Raw genomic sequence first — 22,183 nt, 5'->3', positions numbered from 1 at the left:
TGGTTTAGGTCTATAAGGCTCAAGGTCTAAAGTATATGACACACATGAGAATTTAATTAAACTTGTAATTTTGACACAGAGCACTAATGTGTTTTTCAGATAAGAGATATATGCTCTAAACAGGAAAATTTGATTAACTGATGATGGAACTTTTAGAGCTGGTGATTTTTTTATTTTTTTTAGCAGAACGTTAGATATTTAAGAGAAACAATCTGCGGATGAATCAAACCTTTCCTTCATGTACCCCCAGTCTCTAACCTACGCGTGCCTCTATGTGACCAGGTCTCAATTCCAGATGTTCCAAGTAGCTCTTCATTTCATCATGTCTTCTGACAGCACCTAAACAAATATATCAAAAGTTGTACAACATTTAGCAAGTGCAACTTGAAGATTTTCTTTCTGTTAGACAAATAGACGCCATCTGGAAAAAATAACCCCAGGCTCTTGGACACAGGAGCATGAAGCTTATTGGCTGAACACCCAATGAATACCTTACACTACTTTCTTTGGCTCCTACCCTCTGCCTGCTCATTCCAAATCTTGCACACTTCAGCAGGCGCTGTGCTGTGAGACAAACGAGTCCTTGTTACCCACGCACTCAAACACTATGAAGACTCGCTTAATTTGAAAGACAGGCTTTGCAAAAATTATCTGGACCAAAATTGTTTCCTTTCATACTAGGATACCTGCTCTATAAAGGACTGCTAAATATGGCTGTGTCTTGACATTAATTGATAGCAATGTTTTATTATTCAGTTTCTCCTTATATTTTCAGTGTTTGCCGTGTTCCATTTTTAAACAGGAATTTCTTCATGTAATCTTTCCTTCCTTCATTCCTCCCTCCCTTCCCCTTTTATCTAAAACTATTTTCTATGAGAAAATTCCCACATATGTTGTTTATTTCACTGATTGACTGTTATTTCTAAATTAGTATAATGATTTGTGTTAATTTTGCCCTTCAAAATTGGCTAAGCTGAATTTAAATGACTGCAGTATTATTTATTAACGCTAAACATTAATTTTTATAAATTAACGCGAGTAGCCAGAAATCAAGAAAACAATCTTCATTTTTATTTTGATGATATAATCTTTGTGATAAAAATAGCTTTTAGTGGCATTGTTTTCATATCTTCAAACTTCCTGTGCAACCACACTTATGCAGCATGCTTAAGTTGTTTCTTTGCTACTTTCCTTCTGTCAGTTGTGAGCATGTAGCTTTTCAAAACCCGAAAGCAAATTGCCCCAGAACTTCTGGAATTCATTTTATTACATCTCATGATCTGAGCAGTAGGGAGTCCTATGAAACACGTTGGATCAAACATAAACTTTGTAAATTGCCTTCGTTGCCCACAATTCTTACGAAAAAGGTATTCAGCTAGATTAAAACTCTGGAAAATTTTAATGGGACTTTTTGAAATCTGTTTGAATTCAGTTTCTTGAAAAATGAAGCTGCCTAATGGAAGCACTCTTTGTATGAGAAGTGGATGTACCTTTGAGGCAATTTTCTTCCATGCATAATAGTGAAATTGCAGCGGGATAATCTGAGTGTTTGAAATGTCTTTGCCAAACCCCTAATGCTGCTTGTAATAACGTCTGGAGGGGGCATGTGACTTTGTTCATGACGAAGAGGAAGGAGGTGATCATTTGCAGTAATGTCACTTTGTGTCTCTGCAGTCCTATCCTGGCCCAAGCCTGGAAAGTGAAGACTTTAACATCCCACCAATCACTCCTCCTTCCCTCCCCGACCACTCCCTGGTGCACCTGAATGAAGTCGAAACGGGTTACCACTCCCTGTGTCACCCGATGAACCATAATGGCCTGCTACCCTTTCACCCTCAAAACATGGACCTACCTGAAATCACCGTGTCCAACATGCTGGGACAGGACGGAGCACTGCTTACCAACTCCATTTCCGTGGTAAGAACCTGTGAACCGATTCGCGGTGGCGAGCAGGGAACATAGTGGGGACAATGTCGAGTTTCATGCGAGAAGCTCTGCATTGTAACAACGCCGCATTCTGAAACTAGAAATAGGTTTAAAGCTACGGAAGGTGTTCTCTATAAGTCTTATAAAATCCTGACGCACTTTTCCATTTTATATTTAAGTCTAGGCAAAGTCAACCATTGACATGTTTGATTACCCGTATTTATAATCCGAAGTACTAACTACTGTTTGGGCTGACTATTCTCTTATAAAGTCCAACTGTCTTACTAACTTTCAGATAAAAAGTTTTATCTTAAAAGCTGCTTGCTACCTCTCCTCTAGTGCAGGATTCCTCACCACGAGCAAGACTCCCAAATCTTCTGGACATTAACTGCCATTAAACTTGGTTTCTACCCTATTTTACACTCTCAAATTCCACAAATTTACATAATAGGAGAGCAGCAAAACTATTTTCATTTTTATTTTGGTGGTATAATTCTTATGATCAAAACTTATCCCCATGAATGTGTTTCAGTGTATTGGGCCTGTGGCCTCAGAATCGTCTAACGTTCTACACGTCTCAGATTGAGAGGGAATGGGCATCATGAAGATAACTAGCACAAATTAAATTCCCAGCCCCTTCCCAGAGTCCAGGGCTCTGTATTTTTAATGAGCATCCCTGACTTATATAATCTTTCCTTCTTTTATGAAATCTAAGACTTAATTTCTCTGTCTATATCACAAGTGGTGAAAAATCTTTTCAGTAGTATATGCCTAAGGGCAGAGCTTTTTACCACATCCTAAAACTCTCTCCAGGGTTAACAATGACTCTGATTTAACATTCTTTGCTTTCCATTCTTCAATCACTTAACAGTCCAACTAACTCTGTTGTATTTTCATAAATCTCTGAACAATGCTGTCCTATCCACAATGAACAAATTTATTAACTTGTTCATATTTATGTTGTTTCTGATAAAAAAGTATTTCATATTATCACTTATCTAAGTCATTTGTAGATATATCAACTTGAATGACTTCACAGGAAGGTTTTTCTGGTGTGAAGGAGAGTTGAAAGAAACCCCACAGGAGTGTTTTTAGGGAATGAAGCCCAGAGCCTAATGCCATAATAGTGTAAGATTTTTAAGAACTGTCAGGTAGCTGGTTGGCCAAGAGAGGAGGACCCTTTCACAGTGGTACTAGAAGTGGTGGAAAACTCAGCACTATTGTCCCAGTGTTTTATATTTTATTAACCTGTCTAGATTTATCTTAAGACTATTAACTATGGCTTCATAAAGTAGAAAATGGATTTTTAGCAAACATGCTAAATGTATAAATCTGAATAATGTATTCAAAGCAGTCATCTTGAAAATTCACAGGCTATTCTTTGAGGCTGTCTTCGGACCCGGTTCATGAGTCAGTAAGCACCTGTCATACCTTTATAGGAATCTGCATTCACTAAAAGAGGAAGAGAGCATACGGTGTATAAAACACCAGTTTTTTCCTCTGTGCTCCTTTCTCATAGTGCAAATGAAGTTGCCATAGGAGGGATACTGAGATATTCAATTGTATAGTTTAAGTGCCCAAACTTTTTCTTTTATATAATTTGCCTTCTTAGCATTCCTAGGCCCCTCTCAATACACTATTTACTCTTTAAGAGATGCTTGCATCTGGGATTGTCCGAGATTTGCCACCCATGGCAATCACTCCATTCTCAAATGCTGCTCAGGACTGAACCTAGTTACACCTGTGAAACACACCATTTCCCAGACCCTTCCTCCACTGTGCTTTCCTCTTAACCTCTCGGGAGCTTCAGCTCATCCAAAATTTATTTATGCTATCCCCACCCAACCAAATGTCCAAAAACAAACAGGTATTTTCACTTAGGCATGGTATTTCCCTTGGTGCTTGTAACACTTTATAGGCAGAGGAACCCTGATTGGCCTACACTAAGGAGATGAAGCTCTAACCTGCCATTCTAGGTCTTGGCAAAGAGAATCTAGCAGAGTTAGTCAGTCATAGAATGGTCAGCCTTCCTGTACCTCTCAAACCACATTCTGAGATGGGCACCTACTCAGCCTACTCACAGAATTGATCCTAGCACTTCATACTATAAGTAAAAATCTACTCCAACAAATAATACAGGTCTTTTTTTTTCTTTTCTTTTTTAATTTTTTTTGTTGAAAGTATTACAGATGCCCCCATTTTTCCCCATCAATCCCTTCCACCCCGCATACACCCCACCCCCAGGCCTTCCCCAGCCCACTGACTGTGTCCATGAGTTATGCTTATAAACATATAAGTTCTTTGATTAATCTCTCCCCACCCTCTACCCCATCCCCCCCTTCCCTCTGAGATCCCTCAGTCTGTTCCATGCTTCTGTGTCTCTGGATCTATTTTGTTAATCAGTTTATTTTGTTTATTACATTCCACATATGGATGAGATCATGTGGTACTTGTCTTTCTCTGACTGGCTTATTTTACTTAGCATAATACTTTCTAGTTCCCTCCATGCTGTGCCAAAGGATAAAAGATCCTTCTTTTTTATAGCTGCATAATATTCCATGGTGTAAACGTCCCACAGCTTTTTTTATCTACTCATCTACTGATGGGCACTTGGGCTGTTTCCAGATCTTAGCTATTGTAAATTGCTCTGCTATGAACATAGAGGTGCATAAGTTCTTTCTGGTTGGTATTTCAGGTTTCTTAGGGTATATTCCTAGAAGTGGGATCACTGGGTCAAATGGCAGTTCAATTTTTAATTTTTTGTGAAAACTCCATACTGCTTTCTATAGTGGCTGCACCAGTCTGCGTTCCCACAAATAATACAGGTTTTGATAAGACCTTGGATAGACTTCAGCACTGCCCAGTAGAACTTCCTGTGATAATGGCTTTTCTATTATCCAAACTGTCCAATAACAGTAGTCATTGACTATTGAGTGTTTTAAATGTGGCTAGTATAATGAAAAGCTAATTTTTATTTTATTACATTTTAATTATTTTTAAAGTAGCCACATGTACCCAGTAGCTACTTTATTGGATAGCATAGGCCTAGTTAATAATGTTGATTTTAACATTAAATCTTCATTAAACCCATTTTTTTAAAAAGCCAGAGTGGTTTTGGAGAAAGATTTGGAGATTAAACTTGTAAAAATCCTGTTTCAAGACTTTGATCTCTGGTTGGATTCCAGAAGCCAGAGTTTGATACACTATAAAGTTGCAATAGAAATCTAATAAAGTTGTAAGGACCAACTTTATTGGCGTCTACTAATTCCTTTGAGAAATATGGAGTCTCTTCACTTCTTATTTTGAGCTGTCATGTATCCAGAATGCCATTCATCAGTGTGTACATTTTAAGTCTTACCATGATCTCAATGTTTGAAAGGGCTCAAATGATTGCTAAGACATGGTTACTGTCCTTAAGAGCTTATAAACTACAGGGGGGAAAAATACATGAATAAGTAGGGAACAATTAGAGTGAGACATGAAGCAATTAGAGAGAGAGAGACTAAGCAAAGTGCTCGATTCAGATTTACTGGCCATGAACCCCATAAGAATTCTTAGTTGGAAGAGATTGCAGTCATCTGGTTTGGGTAGTTTAAAAAACTTAGTGGAAACAGTAGGACTGTAGTCAGAGTTTGAAAGATGGTTTTGATTTGGACAAATGAGGAAAGAAAAGGCATCTTGGAGAGCATTTGAAAAGCAGGTTAGATATTTTAAGTTGGGAGATTTGACCAAAGACTTCAAAATCCAATCAAAGTTCTGGGGGCTTGATATGATGGATTCTAAAAAATCTTTGGCTGTATTCACTCAAGGCAAAAGCATTAGGAAAGCAGTGTTGTCGGAAAATATTTTTGGCACCTCCCTGGATGGATAGCAGTGGTAAGAAACTGAGGAGCCTGTTGTCATAACCAGGCAAGGGGTGTTAAGGAGGTACACAGAGTGGTGACAGCGAGAAAAGAAAGATGGGCTGCTAAGCTGTTTTCACTTCATTCCCAACTATATATGGATCTAAAGATGAACAACCCTTCATATCGTCGTATTTTACATTTAAAAAGCACCAAGGGATTATTTTCTTTGAAAAGAAGCTTAGGACTATAAAATGCTCTCTTCACACTTCTTTGTAAAAACTGGCTAAAACTCTTTCCTTAGCAACTTGTTCATTGCTAATGTGATCACAAAATTTAACAACGAACTATTGAATGGTTTGCCAATTGTTGAAATATATGAATGGTGCACAATTTAGGTCATCAGTGCTCATAGAGACAAGGAAATAATGGCTACAGAAATAGGGATGTAAATGCTGCCCACTTAGAAATTACAGTGCTCTTTCTGAGCTCTTCTTTCAAGGTCACCTACAATATAGGAACAACCAAGAAAAGCTAACACTTGTAGGTTCTATGTAATGAACTTGTTGTAAGTTTGAGTATAAGCCACCTTAGGCAGATTTACATATAGGATCAACTCTTTCCAATGTTATTGTCCAAAAAATCTTCACTGTTATTAAAGCTGAGCTATTTGCTGTTAGTATGGTGCTTGCATCTTTGTGTCAGTATTTTCACACAGATGGATCAGAGAGGTGAAAATATTTTAATTCTCATTTAGATATTCTATATATTCTACAGGTTATTGTAATGTTTAATATATATGCATCATTATATGTTGTATATATATTATGATTTTTATAATGTAAATTATATATAATATAATCTTTTCTGTGATTTTATTTTAGAGATAAAGATAAATTATTATTTATAATCTTTTCTTATGAGATTTTATTTTAAAGACATATTTTCTTGTCCCTGTCCCCAGTGGCAATATAAGTGACGCAATTTCACTTATTTTTAAGCATTTTCTACAAATGTTTAATATATTAGACATAAAAACTTATTCCATATCAGAAATCAATACTTACATGAGTATTATTACCCCAGTTTCACTAATGGAAAATGGAGAATCCCAGTGGTTAAGCGGCTTGCTCAGTGGCTCAGCCAGTAGACACCCCAGTTTCCTTGTCTGACAGCCAAGGGCAGTAGCAGTCCTTACCTCATGGGGATAAAGGAGCAAGAATCGCCTGGGGTAGTGATCGGCACATAGGAAATAGTATAGAAGTTTGTTAAATAAAATATGAAAGGCAAGCTTCTATGACTCTTTGGAGAAGTTAAAATGCATGAGAGAGATTTTCCAAAAGAGTTATTTATACTTTAATCCTCAATCTTCTTCAGACCTGTCAAAAAATAAAAAATAACAAAGGACAGCAAAGAACCTACTATTAACCAAAGAAGCCCCTCTACTTTTTACTGAGTGTCCTTACACACCATTGTAATGAAAACCAGCACCCTTGGGCCAGACTGCCTCAGTTCAAATCCTGGCACTGCCCCATACCAGCTGTGTGACATTCAGCCACTTCTATAACCTTCCTGTGCCTCAGTTACCTTATCTATAAAATCAGTATGATAAGATATTTAATCCCATAATGTTGTGGGCATTAAATTAGTTAATATCTGTAAAAGTGTGCCTGTTGTGCAGTTGGTACTTGATATAGTTAGTGAGAGTTTCTTTCTGATACAAAGGTCACCAGGATAGAATATCTAAATTGTCTTTTAAAATTTACCATAAACATGTATAGGTGGGAAGTATATTTAGAGTGAAATTTCTTCCTTCTCAAATTTCCCCCCACTTCCTTTTGGTAGATTCTTGCCTGTGCCGTTTTATGTGTTAGTAGTCAGTCAGGATTCTGCAAGACGTTAGATTTCTGGCACTTTAAAAAGATTCCGTTTTCTTAAAGCTCCTATTTTCCAAGACCAGGCTATAAAACAGGGTAGAGTTTCTATTAGTATATACTGTCGAATAAGTGCCAATTAGTTCTGATTTTCTAGGTCCAAGTTAAACAGCCACTCGTGATCCAATATGTAAAAGTTCCATTTTCTCAAAATTCCCCTGTAGGTAATTGATCAGGGAGTGGAGAAGGATAAGAAGAGCACTGGAATGAGAGTCTAGAAAACCTGGCTGTGCCTTGGATGAGCTTGTTAGCCATGGGCAATTCACTGCACCCTGTCTATAGCAGCAGGGTTGGGCTAGACGAGGGGCTCCAAATTGAGCTCATTGGAACCAGGGGAAACCAGGAATCAGCTAGAGGGGTGTTGATCTTAATCAGCTCACTTGTTCACATTTCTTGTAAAAGTTCCCTTGAACAAAGGATTCTGCCCCCCAAGAAGATGGAAAACCACAAGGGTAGCTGATCACCGAGATCCTCCGCAGGGCTAGCATTTTCCTGTGATTCATTCTCTAGCGACCATGCAACTGTGATCCAGGGTTGCCACTCACTCAACTTGTCACTTTGGTTACTTAGTAATTTTTCCTACCATCACTTTGGCTTCTCGGTGTTTTTACCTGTCCCCCAAAGCCTAATCAGTTATTGAGATATTTGAATCTATTGAATAGAACATTTCTTCGGGGTGGAAAATGTTATTCTGCCATTAAGCAAAAAATGACGTTGCTTTGTGAGAATGAATAAACGTTTTCATGTTGTTAGAAAGAAACTACAGAACTATTTCGGGAAAAAGGCAGAATAAGAAAATGTCCAGATTAAGTATTCATGGTTTCAGAGAAGCCCTTTGATTCCTACAAACCGAAATCGAGAGGCTCTCCTTTTTCTCTGCACTCTGGTGCACTCACTGCTGAGTTAATCATGGATTGGTGGAAGGCAAAATGCAACCCTGTATAAAGTCATCCAAGCCTCGCTGCCTGGCGTATATGTGACGGTCGCTTGTTCTTTGTGCAGTCAACAGAAGCTCTTTCATACAAAGAAAAACCGTGCAAAGTTTTAGAATGGCCTTCACAGAAAGGATTCATTTAGAACCTGGGCTTTTTGTAGAGTGTGGTTCCTAATGACACGTTATAGAAAATTTACAATGAAAAAAAGCAACAAAGGAGATTTCAATTTCTTTGAATGCTTCAAATGTCCAGTTCTGGAGTTGAAAATGGAAAAAAAGATGTTAAAAGCACTAAAATTGGGGAGTTTATTTCCCAAATGCCTTATTTTTCCAGGCAACAAAAGCAAGCATAATATATGCACTCAGATGTATTGTCATTTTTAGCATTCAGTCATGGCACGCTTTGCATTCAAAGGCCACTGTACAACTGTTTTGACAACCATCACTTCGGTAGGTGCTGTGCAGGACGGACAAAACTGAGGCAGGAGTGCTCCTCTGGGTCCCTAGGGAGTGCTCTTACATCAAGGAAGTCAGACTATTAGAGCAGCGTGAATTTCTAATCTGTTGCCATTATGGAAAGGACCACGAGCATATTGAATAATGTAGCTTTCAAAGCTGAGCAGAAAATGTGATTACAGACAATTTGATTGCTATTTTTAAAATAAATATTTTCAAAATCTTGAGATACTTTATTTCATGTAATGCATAAAGTATGTAACAGTGGGCTAGACCTAAATATCTTTCAGGATGAGAAAGAGCTGATGATGTCAGCCCCATTTAGATATGAAATAATAGAGGCATTAGTTTAAAATGGAATGGATGTCACTGTGGTGTTTCTTTCTTTAAAAAATAAGGGGAAAGCAATAAAAAGAAATGATTTTGTCCACTTTGACAGAAAAAAAAGAATTATTTAGCGTCATGCCACAATTCATCAAATGTTTAGCAATTACAGCCTGTTTTTTCACAAATTATCTTTTTTTGAACATTGCAGCACATGAGAGCAATGTACCAAACCACTTTAGTACTGTGAATAAATGAGCTGGTTTTTGTTCTTATTTTTGACCATATATAATAAAAGTGTGTGGTTTGGGTTGGGTTTTTTTTAATGTCAGATTCCTAATAAGGCCAAAAATAAGCGTTGTTTGTGGTTAGTTGTTAAGCTCTACTTAAGCCCTTTCTTTGCTCAAAACATACTGCTTTGAATGTGGTATTGATAAGTAGTTCAATGGACTCAGTATGTTAATGATTTGGGACTATCTTTTAGTGCTGTAATAAAATATTTTTCCAAACCACAGCTCTCCTTAATAGTGTTCAGGAAAGGAGCCAATTTAAAAATAACACTTTTCCTTTCTTATGCCAAGTAAGAAAACTCAAGATTCACTTTGTATATAGGCCTTGTTGTACTTTTTCTTCAGCCCTGGAGTTCATATGGATTTGTGCCTCACCCGTTCACGAAAGAAGTTAAAAAGCTATAAAACTAGTTATATAATGTACTGTAAGCAAACTCGGGGAGTTATTCAATCCAGTCTCTTAATTCTAGGCAGGAGTAAACTTAAACCATTTAAGATATGTGGTTTTCTATCTAAGAGCCAAGATTCCACAACTTTCCTTGGTAGCCTGTTTGTGTTTAATTAACCTTGTAACATTAAGTTAAATTACACTAAGAGATTTAGATTTCTTCCAGGAAGTTCCTTATTAAAGTTAAACTAAAATCTCTTACTGCAATTTCAGTCTACTTTGTCTGCTTCAGACATCTGAATGCTTGGGGAACAGTTGATTCAAGTATTTGACATTTATTAAATCAATCCTGCAGTTGTGTTTTACCTGGCCCAATAACCCCCATTCTTTTAACCTTTCCTCAAAGGTCATACTTTTCACCTTTTCAATCAAATTAACTTTTTTTTTTTTAATTTGTTATCATAAGGAGTGCTGACCACAGTGAAAGTCACAGTTCCGGCCAGAGCTTGAGAGTTCAGATTAATGCCTAAATTTGTCAAGTAATTCTCCACCCCCCACATGGACGTTTTATGATAGGCTCCTTCACAGCATCATTGATTACTGACGTATTTAGTTTTTAACCCATTGGTCACTCCCACAGTGTGTTCCTTGCTGAGCTGATATCTAGCCAGCAATTCCCTATCTTGTGTCCATGTAACTTATTTCACATCCTAAAGGCAAACATCTGGAGAGGCCATCCTGGTGTTAGTCTTCAAATCATCTTTTTTTCTGCCTGCATACCCATTATTTAAATAGTTCTTAGCAAATAAAGAGAGGGAAGAAAATATAGCTCTGTACTTCTAGTGGTCCTGGGACAAACAGATTCTAAGTGGGCCCATAAGTCAGACTGCCCAGGCCTGGTTTTAGTAGCTCGCTGTAACCTCCAAAACGTTAACAAAGTCCTTCCTGAGGTGCTGAGGGGGGAGTTTGGGAAAAGCAGCACAGGAGCTGCATGAAAAAGAGGTGGGAGTGGGGAATAAACAAGATGTAAAAGCAGAAGCCTGCTCAGTAGAAACACCAGGGGCCTGAGCTCCATCTGCTGCGGGCTTCCCGCCCTGGCCCTCTCCCGCCCGCCCCTCTCCAACTCCAGGCTCCCTGCAGCTTCTCCTCTCCTCTCGGGTCCAGCTCATGTGCCACCCTCACCCCGCTACCCTAAATGATAACACTTCAGGCGTCAAGCCTTGACCATAAATCAGGCGCACTTCCCATGTGTCGTTCGCCTCTCCTCCTCTGCCTTTCAGCATTAACACTCAGGACGTGCCCTCCCTGTGGAAAGGAAAGTGTCTTGTCCCTTCTCACCCTGCCCGGTAAGCTCTTTACAGAAAAGTGGGCCTAGACACCCCGAGAGCTTACTTGGTTTTATTGTCAAGGCTTTCTTGTGGAAATTATTGAGAATATTATATATGCATGGCACATAGTAGGAGCTCAGTAACTATTTTTGATCGAATGGATGAACTCATTTGTCCCCCACGAGACCCTTATATTTTTCCAGACAGTACAGAATCATTATTGCTTTTTATGCTGACACTTCTCCGCAGTTGTGTAGTCTTCTAAATTGATACAAATATTCTAGCTTTTAAAATATATATTATGTCATATGTCATGGGGTCTAAATGCATTTAGCCTGCTATAATACTTCCAATATAGCTAAATGAATTTGAGCCCTAAACTTACATCTAATCTTGTAGCCTTAATACTTAATCAATTTACTGCTAATTATTTCCTAACCCATACCGCTATTAAGTTGATGTATATGACAATTAATTCTAATGCATAGTTGATCTATTTTAGATGAATACTTTTATTTTCTGAATAGAGCTGTTTTTTATGGAGAAAAAATATCAGTAAAATTACAAGACTTCTAAGGAAACATCTTGGGGGCAGAAGGAGCAATGTGGATAATTAATGTCTATTAAACACTGGCCCATCTGACCAGTGTTTACTTTTTGTTTTATTACAAAATGATTCAATCTTTGACTTGCTGTTTGGTTAGTTTGTGCAAATAGATTATTAACATTAAAATGTTGCATTATAAACCCATTTAGTCATGGAGTCATAGGAGAATTAGTCTAAAATGCTTTTCAGGAGGACAATGAACCAGTCTCATTTCAAGACACCACTTCGTTCGTTGTTCATTAACTCTTCTTATCTAGTGCATACGGGAACATTTTAAGAGCAGGTCTGGTGGTGGTTGTTTTTTCCATTTCAGTTTTTTCCAGTTTGAAAGTTCTGAGTTCCCTTATGTGGACAAGCATTACCTACAAGAACACAATGTTTGTCTTTTTATATTAGCCATTCATACACTTTTCTCCGCCAAAAGCAACACACATTCCATTGGAGAAAAAGCATGAAGTGCTGAGGGTCTTTGACCATGTGATACCGTCGTTAAAATAGTAGATTCACCTTTCCTTTTTTGGATCTTTTGAAATATCACAAATGCCATAATAATCCAAAGAACAGGTCTTTTTTTTTTCACCTAATAAACATATTTAGCATTTTGATAAATATATCATAACAAAATTGATAGTTGAACTTCTCAGAATTTAATGAATGTACAAATTCCCCAGGGAAATCTAAGTACTATTTGACAGAATGAGAATTTAACTCTTTTTGTAATTCAGGATAGCAATTCCATTCTTGATAGGCAAGAAACTGTCTCAATATTTGCTACATTTGAAAAGCATTGTTAAAAGTATTATATTCTTTAACATTTAAGGAGTTTTTCCCCAATCAAAATGTTGTTTCTAATAAAAGTTATTCAACCCCCAAAACACATTACACTATTAAAATTTTTTATATTTTTATATGTGTTGCATATTTAATCACATTCTCTGCTAACCAGCAGACATAAACAATGGTTTACAAAATTGCAATAAGACCTTATTGCATACATGTGAAACTTGAAAATTCTCTGAATGAGAAATAAGTTTCCCTTAAATTCTTAAGATAGTAGGTTTATGCAGGTTACATTATTATGACTATCAAAAGGCAAGCAAAATTATTAGCATTTAAAATATTTTTTTCTATCGTGCAGTATACATATCTTATTCTTGAAGAATTAATAGAAAGAGGAGAATCGTCAGGCCTGACCACGTAACTAGTATTCACACTGAATGAAAGCATGCTGTTCTCACCTGTATTTCTTATCCCTCTGTCTCTTTTTCTACATAAACATGCAATTACACATTCATACGTTAATTGTGTTTGAGTGTCAGAGAGTATCGGTGGCCAGCAAAGACCACTCCTTCGCTGGGCAGATGCAAATTGGAACCTTTGGTTAACAGCTCCTGTGTTACTTGGGGTACTTTTTGTTTCTGTGGTTGTTTTTGCTTTCCCCAAAGCAGGCTCATTTCTAATTAGAGCAGCACATGGGGCTAGGCCTCGCTTCCCGGCAAACAGCAGACACTGCGTTCTCTGAAGCTGCTCTTTGCGGTGCATTTCACCCCACTGGTCACACATTTTGGGGAGTGTCTTCATTGTGCCTCAGATCTGCTGAGTGTTATGCGTACTGCATGTTAGAATCCGGGAGCTGACAATTGACTTGGGAAGGTCAGGATTAACTATATGAAACATGTGGGAAATGGGAGACCATGTAAGATCAAGTTCTCAAATTCTGTGCCCCCCTTCCGTTGACCAGACAGTGTGGTAGCCACCTGCAGAAACTGATCCCTGGGCTCGGGTCAGGAGAAGCAGTTTGAGGGTCCATTCCCGCTGGTTCTGGGGTAAGGCCGCCCGGACTTGAACCCTGCCTAGCCCCTCACTGGCTGCATGCTACTGTGGACAAGTGACTTCACCTCTGTGTGCCTCACTCTCACCTCTCACCTCTCACCTTTTACCTCTCTTGTTGGTCATAAGGATGGAATGAGTTTACACATCTAGCCCTCAAACAGAAGCAGACAGTGTGCTCCATGTCACCTGTTTCATTATCCAGCGAAGCCCCACAGCTGCTCGTCTGGGTTTTCCTGACATCGCCTGTCATTCCTCTTCTAGTTACTGGTGTCCATGTTCCATGGGACGTTCTAAGAACGTCTGTGCTGGCATTTATTGAACCCTTACTCCTGCCAGGTCCCAGGCACACACAGTTTCCTCCTAAATTCCCACACTCTCACCAGGAGAGGGGTCTTTATCTTTATCTTACCCAGGAGGGACTGCGGACTCAGAGGCAGGTCACGCAGGTGGGTAGCTGGTAGGTGGCAAAGCAGGCAGACAGAGGTACTTGTCCCCTCTGCATTTGTGGTGACTCTAGGGGGCTCTGTGACTTTGCACTGAAAGCCCTCATTGAGCCTTTTGCCTTCTTCCCTGTGGAGCGTGTTCAAAGGGTTTGGTGTCTTCACTGCCTGTGCTGGCCAAGCCAGCCCAGAACATTCGCAGTTCTCCCCTTTTATAAAAACAAAGTAAACTCAACTTATTTTCACACCGCTGAAATAATACTAATCAGGGAGAGAGAGTAGAAGAAAAAAGAGATCATATAGTTGCGTGGAAAAGGAATGATGGGCTTGGAATTCTGGCTGGGGGACTTGGACAAATCACTTGGTCTCTGACTCTCAGTTTCCTTCACTGTAAAAGAAAAAAAATAATATGACAACAATAATATTTATATCACCACGTGGTTGTGGGGATTAAGTGATATACCAGACTAAGATTTCTAGGACTTGACAGTTTAAGTACCTTCTCTAGTCATCATGTTGAATAAATTAGCATTCCAGCTAATGAAAAAATGTTTGCTATTTGCCAAAAATCCAGTAATTTAAATTATTGACTCTTCCACAAGGAAGATGGTGTTACCTTCTCAGGTAGCAACAGGCTGTACTAACAGACCAGGACTTGTGCTGCTCCGCTTATGATCAGGAGGTGGGTCATCTGCCATTCGCCATGAATCAGCCAACCTCAAAGTATTTCCCCCTTCACCATAAGTATATGAAATTTACTTTTAAAATTCCAAAGATACTTAAATTATTTTATAAATAAGAGGGAGACAAATTCTGGGCAGCTTGCCAAGGACAGATCTGAAATTAGCTAGCAATGTTTCCTTCTCTTTATTAAATTCCTGTTACTTTTCTGATGTGTTCATATTCATTTGTCTCTTCATAAAAATTAGAATATTCTGTATGACAGGGAATTGATAAAAGCCAAAGAAACAGACAGTGAATTGTGAACAATCTTCAAGTTTTCTTCATCCCTGACCAATAATGCTAAAATAATGTGGCCAAAACATCTTGACAGACTAAGTCCCAAATAAGCAGTGTGCTCAGCAACCTGCCCCCCCCCATGAGCTCAGGGCCCCCCTTGATATACCCCAAAGCATGACTAAGAAGGCTGGTGCATGAAGGATGGTGGGACCAGAGTGTGACTTTCAGAACTCTCCCTGTCACTGGCCTTGTTCTCACTCAGCTTATGGAATGTCCCGTGCCTGAGAGCAGTACTATGGAGATCCCCTCGTGGGGCCAGAAACTGGCGAGGAAGTTACCCTGCACGCAAAGGCAATGCTTAGTTATCTCAGAGGAGGAGCTGCAGGGTTTGAGCCTATCAGCTCTTAGTGAAATTTTCAGTGATTCAGAGTCTGAGTTAACCCAGGCACTCAGCTGCCTGCGTAGGGGCTCCCAAACAGGATCTGGTCTAGGGTGGATCTCCTGAGGAAGTTCAATGAACCAGGGTGCTTTGATACATAGTCTCTAAAGCTATGGGAAGGGTCGCACCATCCTTGCCTATTTGGAAGAGTTGATGCACTTTCAAATGGCACCTGAGTGTGAGGTGACACAAGCTACAGAAAAGCAGTCCCTTACATGTGCTGTAGCAATAGAGCTACTTCACAGAGCACAAGGTAATTTAAATGCTATCATAACAGTGCTGGTGTATTTCATTGCTGCAATGGAAAAGATATTGAAACCAGGGATGCCTGAAGCCAGAGAATCCCGAATGTGACCTCACTGAGTCCAAAGTTCCCATTAGCAGAGGATGATTAGAAAAGTGGGCCCTTCCTAGCTGCAGAACCTGGCACAGGGCACTTCAGCCGTCTCCCCATCTGTGAAATGGAGGTAGTGATTAGTGTGCTGTATTTCCTTTTCTTGCAGTGAGGGTTAAATGAGATAGTACAAGTAAGCCAATCATCATAGGTTCATATGCAGTAAATTATAAACAGGTAATAAGTGCCAATTTCTCTTGAACGTACCTTAATATTGCATTTTTCTTATTCTCCTGTGAGGTTTATAAAAGCAACCAAGCTTTTATACTGTGTGTTACTGAAATACTTTGCAACAAATGCTTTCCTATCTCTATCCACTTAAAATTTTGGCCTTTTTTCAATTAAAAAGGGAAAGATTCCTATTCTCTGAGGCTTAAAAGCATGATTATTAAGTAGAGAGTTTAGGTTAAGCTTAAGTTCTCATCAAACTTGCCGTCGAAAGCTTTGGTGTTAAGGGTGAGAAGGATGCAGCTGGGCCAAGTAACATGGGCTGTGGCTGTAGATGAGCCATGTGTAAAATCCAGGGGCTGCTTCTTGCCAGTAAGTAGCTCAACATCAAAGAACAGGGGAGCTCAACGGTGCCTCACATGTTCTCACATCATCTGTAATGATCATATGATGTGAAATTTGAAAATGTGAAGTTATTCCAAAAAACACAAGCAAAGTAAACAGAAAAGAAATGACTACAATACACAGCTTCCTGTGGAGGCCAGAAAAAGAAGAAATTGGGAATTAAATCTCCCTGGGCAACCTGTAAAAATGTTGAGAAAAATATATAACTCGTGACAAAATATCAAATATCAATTGGTAGACAAATACAGGTAATGCTGAATCATGTATCACAAAAGGGTTTCCTCGGGCACCTCAGTGACAACTGTATGATGCATAGGAGAGCCAGTTGTCCTTATTCTAGCCTGTTGGGTAAGCACCTGCATGAACACAGAGCTGCACCCTGCCTGGGAAAGAAGAATCTTGCCCAAAGGGCTCTTGGTCCAAGTTGTGAAGAGGATGCCACTCAGCATTCAGTGTATGAGCTGAGAAGGCGACTAGGATTATGTCCAGGAGAGCAAACAAATGTTTTGACAAGGAATAAACCTGGTCACGGGCTCTTTGCCTTGATAATGTTCCAATGAGTGTTCAAGACAGTAATCCTATTGACAGTTACTAGGGACTTTTATTTCAAACTCTCCCTGCTTCTGCTTAGTATAAAAATATAGAGGTGAGAACAACTCTAACACATACTGCGGGATTTGGAAATCCCTCCTTCTTACATCTTTTACAGCTTCATATGTCAGTGGAAAATCACAGAATTACAATACCAAAAGTGCATAAGTACCTAAAAAAGCAAGCCATTTGAGGCACTAAGGTCTTCGAATACCTGACCTGCAATTCATCGTTCTGCATTTCGTTTCCTATTTGTAGGCGGGGCTCAGATTTGCAGCACTAAGCACCTTCACTTTTTGGTTGGATTCTGTATCAGAAGATTCTTACCTTCGAGCTTCATGGAATCTGGCTGATTCCCAAGGAGAACCCCAATTTTTCCTTTTTGTGTTGCACACTCCTCGAGTCTTAGAATAATGAGGCGGTACTAGGCATTTGCTATATGTAGGATTACTACATAATTTATCACTCAGCCCAGCACAGTTTTGAGACTGAAGCAGGTAACTACTAATGATCAGACCTAAAACTGGGACTGTCCAGAGGAACTGGAACTTAGGTGCACACTGATGCAAAAATTTATGGGACTACTTCTTGCCCTGACATGTCTAGAAAAACAAAGGAGCTAAGTACTTAAAAAGGCATGCAACATTTCAAAGTATGGTACTTACTACAACAAAGTTATAGAACGGCATGAAGAATCAGGGCAAGCTGCTTTATAGAGGTAGCATTTGAATGGGATCTCATGAAACGACTGATTATTGACAGGGAGAAGTGGCGGAGATGTTTTTTAGAGTGAGGAGTTTCACTGAGTGTGTGTTATGTGAACTGAATCACTGCCCATGCTAGATGCTCAACCCAAAAACATGGGACTCATTCTTGGTTCATCTTTTCCCCTCATTCCAGACATCCAGTTTATGAGCAAGTCTTGACTGAATTGCCTGAATATATTTGGCGTCTACCCACATAGTGCTCTTCTTTACTGCTCCCACCATAGTCCAAAGTGCCATCTTATCTTCCCTTGGATTATAGTAATGGTATCCTAACTGGCCTCCTCTCTGAGCTCTTGTCTTTCCGTAATACATCATTCACACAAGAGTCAATGAATAGAATAGTCATGCTATTCTGCCCCTTACTGAGCTACGGTCACACTAGTTTTTTGTCACCCTCCTCCCACCCGATGACCTTCGCATTGTTCATACTCCTGCCTCAGATCTTCAGTTAGTTCTCAGCTCAAATGTCACTTCTCTGAAATGCTGGTCTAAACTGGCACTGCCCCCACCACTCACCCCCCAACACATTGCCTGCCATGTTTTATCAAATGAGTTTACACTGTAAAATGCATGGAAAGAAATGAGTAAATATTAGTGTTGTTACCCTTTAAATTGTCCGGTTTATTTAACTAGTTGGTTATTTACCTCCCACTGCCTCTCACTCGGTGTCTAACACCTGCTCTATCCTGGGCATCTAGAAGAGAAGTCATGGTGGGCACTCACTTGGTAGTTATCGAATGAATGCATATATATTCACTACTATGTCTGATAGATTAAAATTCTTAAGAAACTGAAGACTCTAGGAAAGTTCACACTTCATATCTTAATAAACAGGGATGCTATTGAAGCCAATGGAAGAATTGATACCATACGCTCTAGCAGTGTAAGTATGCTAATTTATGATTAAAATGTATTTTTCTTTGCCTTCATCTCTTGCCCCTTTGTCCTAAACTTCAATCCTGGGAACCTCAATTTAGTAAAGCACTAAATCAGGACAATCCCAAGAGAGCATACAGAAATGCTTGAGACACCAGGGAGATTGATGAATAAGCCACATGAATGATCTCATTGGTAATTACATTTGTATAGCGCCTTCACTTAGGAAGATCCTAAACCAGAGCAGCTATTATTCCCAGTCCAAATGCCTTAGACGGTGTAAGGCCGCAGCATTCTTTAATGCAGCAAGAGAGGAAATGAGGGAGCAAGAGAGTGACACAGATTTCTTATTTCCACCCCAAGGTGTCTGATTGTAGTCCCCCAAAATGATAAGATATGGGGGTTGCAGATAACATAACATCATAATACTGAAAGCTACATGGCAGATTGGATTTACAACATACTTTTGAAGTATAAACATTAAGATAAAAGTGTGTCTGGTAAAATATCTTTGAAATCTAAAAACATAACTTCTTTCAGAGATTTAAAGTGGTATTTAGGAAGTACTTTAATGACCAAATTTTGAAAAACAATTATAGAAATTTCAGGTTAAAAAGTTTTCATAAAATCTGGCAGATTGGCAAATAATTTGCATAAATATTTATAAAATGTATAGGGAGGGTCAGAAAAAAGTTTGGAAGCTTATTTTTCTTTCCAACATCTATTTCCACCAATGTAGGAGGGAAAAGAATCTTCACTGTGTAGTGAAATTAGCATTCATTTTGGAGTAATTAGAGATATTGGGCGTACAACTGAAAGAACCTGGCAAGTCAGTTTACCTGGTTCTTAATACCAGATGTACTCTAATGTTCTTTTTGATAGCATTCTTTAACTGTAGGTAACAGTTGAGGCTTGGAAAACTGTCATATAGGTTTATGTCCTAAAGAATGTTATGAATTTGGACCCCATCCATTTCTATGTAGATTGGAATGTGACTTGGTATTGTTTGAAGTTGTTTATGAACTTCTAGGTAATTCTTATGTCATTCTTAGTATCAATAGATTAGTAATTAAATTTCAAAAATAGCCATTTTCTATCAGATAATGTACTAATAATTTTTTCAAAATTAAATATAGCTTCCACATCTTTAATAGATGGTGAGGAATCTTCAGCTACCGGGCCAACCTTCCTTTTGACATTCTGCGTGTTTGGCCCTAAGGAATGGCGCTTCATCGTTCTTCTTTTCTTTCTTGACTCCTTGTCTCCACATGAGGCTGAATATGTCCTAATAAATGACTGGACACTTAATATAGTAAATCAGTCTATGTGTCACCCATCATGAGTCATAGATGCATTTTTAGAGGAAGCTTCGCAATCTTATTTCAAAGAAATGATTAATGAGCTGGAAATATTGGATATTTTAAAAATACATAACTTTCTTTTTAGTTCTAAGAAGCATATATTGAGCCCTTGCTCTTGCCCAGAAGTATTATAAATGCCAAGGAAATAACTTCTCTCACAGAGAAGTTTTTATCTAGCTTACTCTCTAGATAAGGGATTCTTAACGTTGGCACTATTGACATTTGGGACTGAATAATTCTTTGTTGGGGAGGGGATACTTCTCCTTTGCGTTGTAAAATGTTAACAGCAGCCCTGACCCCTACCCACCAGATGCCAAGCCCTCTAGTTGCAACAACTTAAAAATCTCCAGACATTGCCAAATGTCTTCTCAGGGAAAAAGTGCTTCTGAATGAGAACCACGCTCTAACTAGATACTTTCTATAAATGTGGAATGGGCAGTGATTAGAGATTTGCACAGTCCTTCTCTTCAAAGGACACTGCCAGAGCAAAGGGAGATTCTACCTTTTTGCAGTGTTAGTTTTACAGGAACAATCATAGAATTGGAGAGTTGAGCTTACATGAGTCACTAGGCAAAATCCTTCATTTTTCAACTTGATCAAGTTAATTGTTAGAGGTGTTCAGAACTGGCTAAGTTTATACAGCTACCAGAGACAGGTCTAGACCACCTCTCCTGACTCTGTCTTTGGGTTCTTCCCATTATACTTCATTGCTTCTGGGTAAAGAGACATTGATATTGACAGCACAGTGCTTGGAACTCTGACCTTCACCATTTTCCTTGAGTAACCATTTTGACAAACACCACTTACGCCAGTTTCCATGACTTAGTCAATTGCAGAATGAGGCCAGGTGGACTGCCTGTCGCGTATAATTCTCTCCACTCCACTGAGCACACTTTCAGCTCTCTCTCTCCATCTCCTGTCATTCTAATAACCAAGCCATGATTTATATTGTTCTGAAAAAAAAAATGGTTAAGTGAAAGCTAACTTTGAGAAAAATTTAGTGATACTTAAATTCTAACCAATAAATTTAAAGAGTTCTTTTTGGGCAAGCATCTAAAAATCTGGCAATGAATATTTTTCACACTTTTGAATAATAGATCATTGTAAAACATCTCATATTTTTTTAAGTATTGGTAATAAAAATAGTAACAGTCAACATTTTTCTTAAGCATCTACTAGCATCAAGGCAGAATGCTGTCCTTGTTTAAAAAAAATGGAAATTTACAAGACATACTAGGAAACGATGCATTAATAAATCAAGCTAAAGCAGTGGTTTTACCACGACACTACAGGTAAAGCACTAAGAATGTGAAGAAAAAGAGAAGAGAAAATGAGAAACAAGCATTAATCCAGAGTATACTATATGCCAGGCACCATACTAGGTGCTATACAAACACTATCATGTTGTCCTATAACTTGAAATGGATATTACTTCCCACATTTACAAATACATATATATATATATATATATATATATATATATATATATATATATATATATATATATAGTAGTGGGAACAACCCAAAGGCACATAAGGGAAGCAAAACCAAACAAAAATATTTAATATCATAACAGGTGACAGGGAAAAATGGCACATAAAGTAGAAATATCTCAGACAATTCCTGGCAAAGAACCAAATCTGTCCAAACATCAATTAAATGGATGTAGATGAAAGACTGAATTTTTGGTTGAGGCCAATTCCTAGAGTCTCTTAAATATGAAGCAGGGCATTTGATTTCATTTGTTAGTCAGTGAGAATAGATGCAGGATTCGTAATCAAAAGTGGCGTGATTGGAGTCACACAGTTTATCTTTCTGTTCCTGAGTCACTCTGTGGGTTTCATACATGGATAGAGGCTTCTGCCACACGTTACAGCAGACCTGACGTACATTGGGAAGGGCCAAGGTTAACACAGCCAT

The 22,183-nt window shown here is 38.7% G+C and overlaps 1 protein-coding gene across 1 annotated transcript in view; it reads left to right on the top strand.

Moving 5' to 3' along the window:
* The window catches only part of TOX (thymocyte selection associated high mobility group box), a 271,635-nt gene that overhangs the window by 151,872 nt on the left and 97,580 nt on the right, over positions 1 to 22,183 (top strand). Inside the window, exon 3 of the mRNA XM_087825391.1 lies at positions 1,675 to 1,917. Coding sequence (XP_087681517.1) covers positions 1,675 to 1,917 — 243 coding nt within the window. The remainder of the gene's footprint in view (positions 1 to 1,674; positions 1,918 to 22,183) is intronic.

Source organism: Miniopterus natalensis, chromosome 16 (assembly GCF_054644295.1).
Source record: "Miniopterus natalensis isolate mMinNat1 chromosome 16, mMinNat1.hap1, whole genome shotgun sequence".
Taxonomy (NCBI): Eukaryota; Metazoa; Chordata; class Mammalia; order Chiroptera; family Miniopteridae; genus Miniopterus; species Miniopterus natalensis.
Note: the sequence above shows the minus strand (reverse complement) of the source record. Positions and strands in the feature narration are given on the sequence as shown.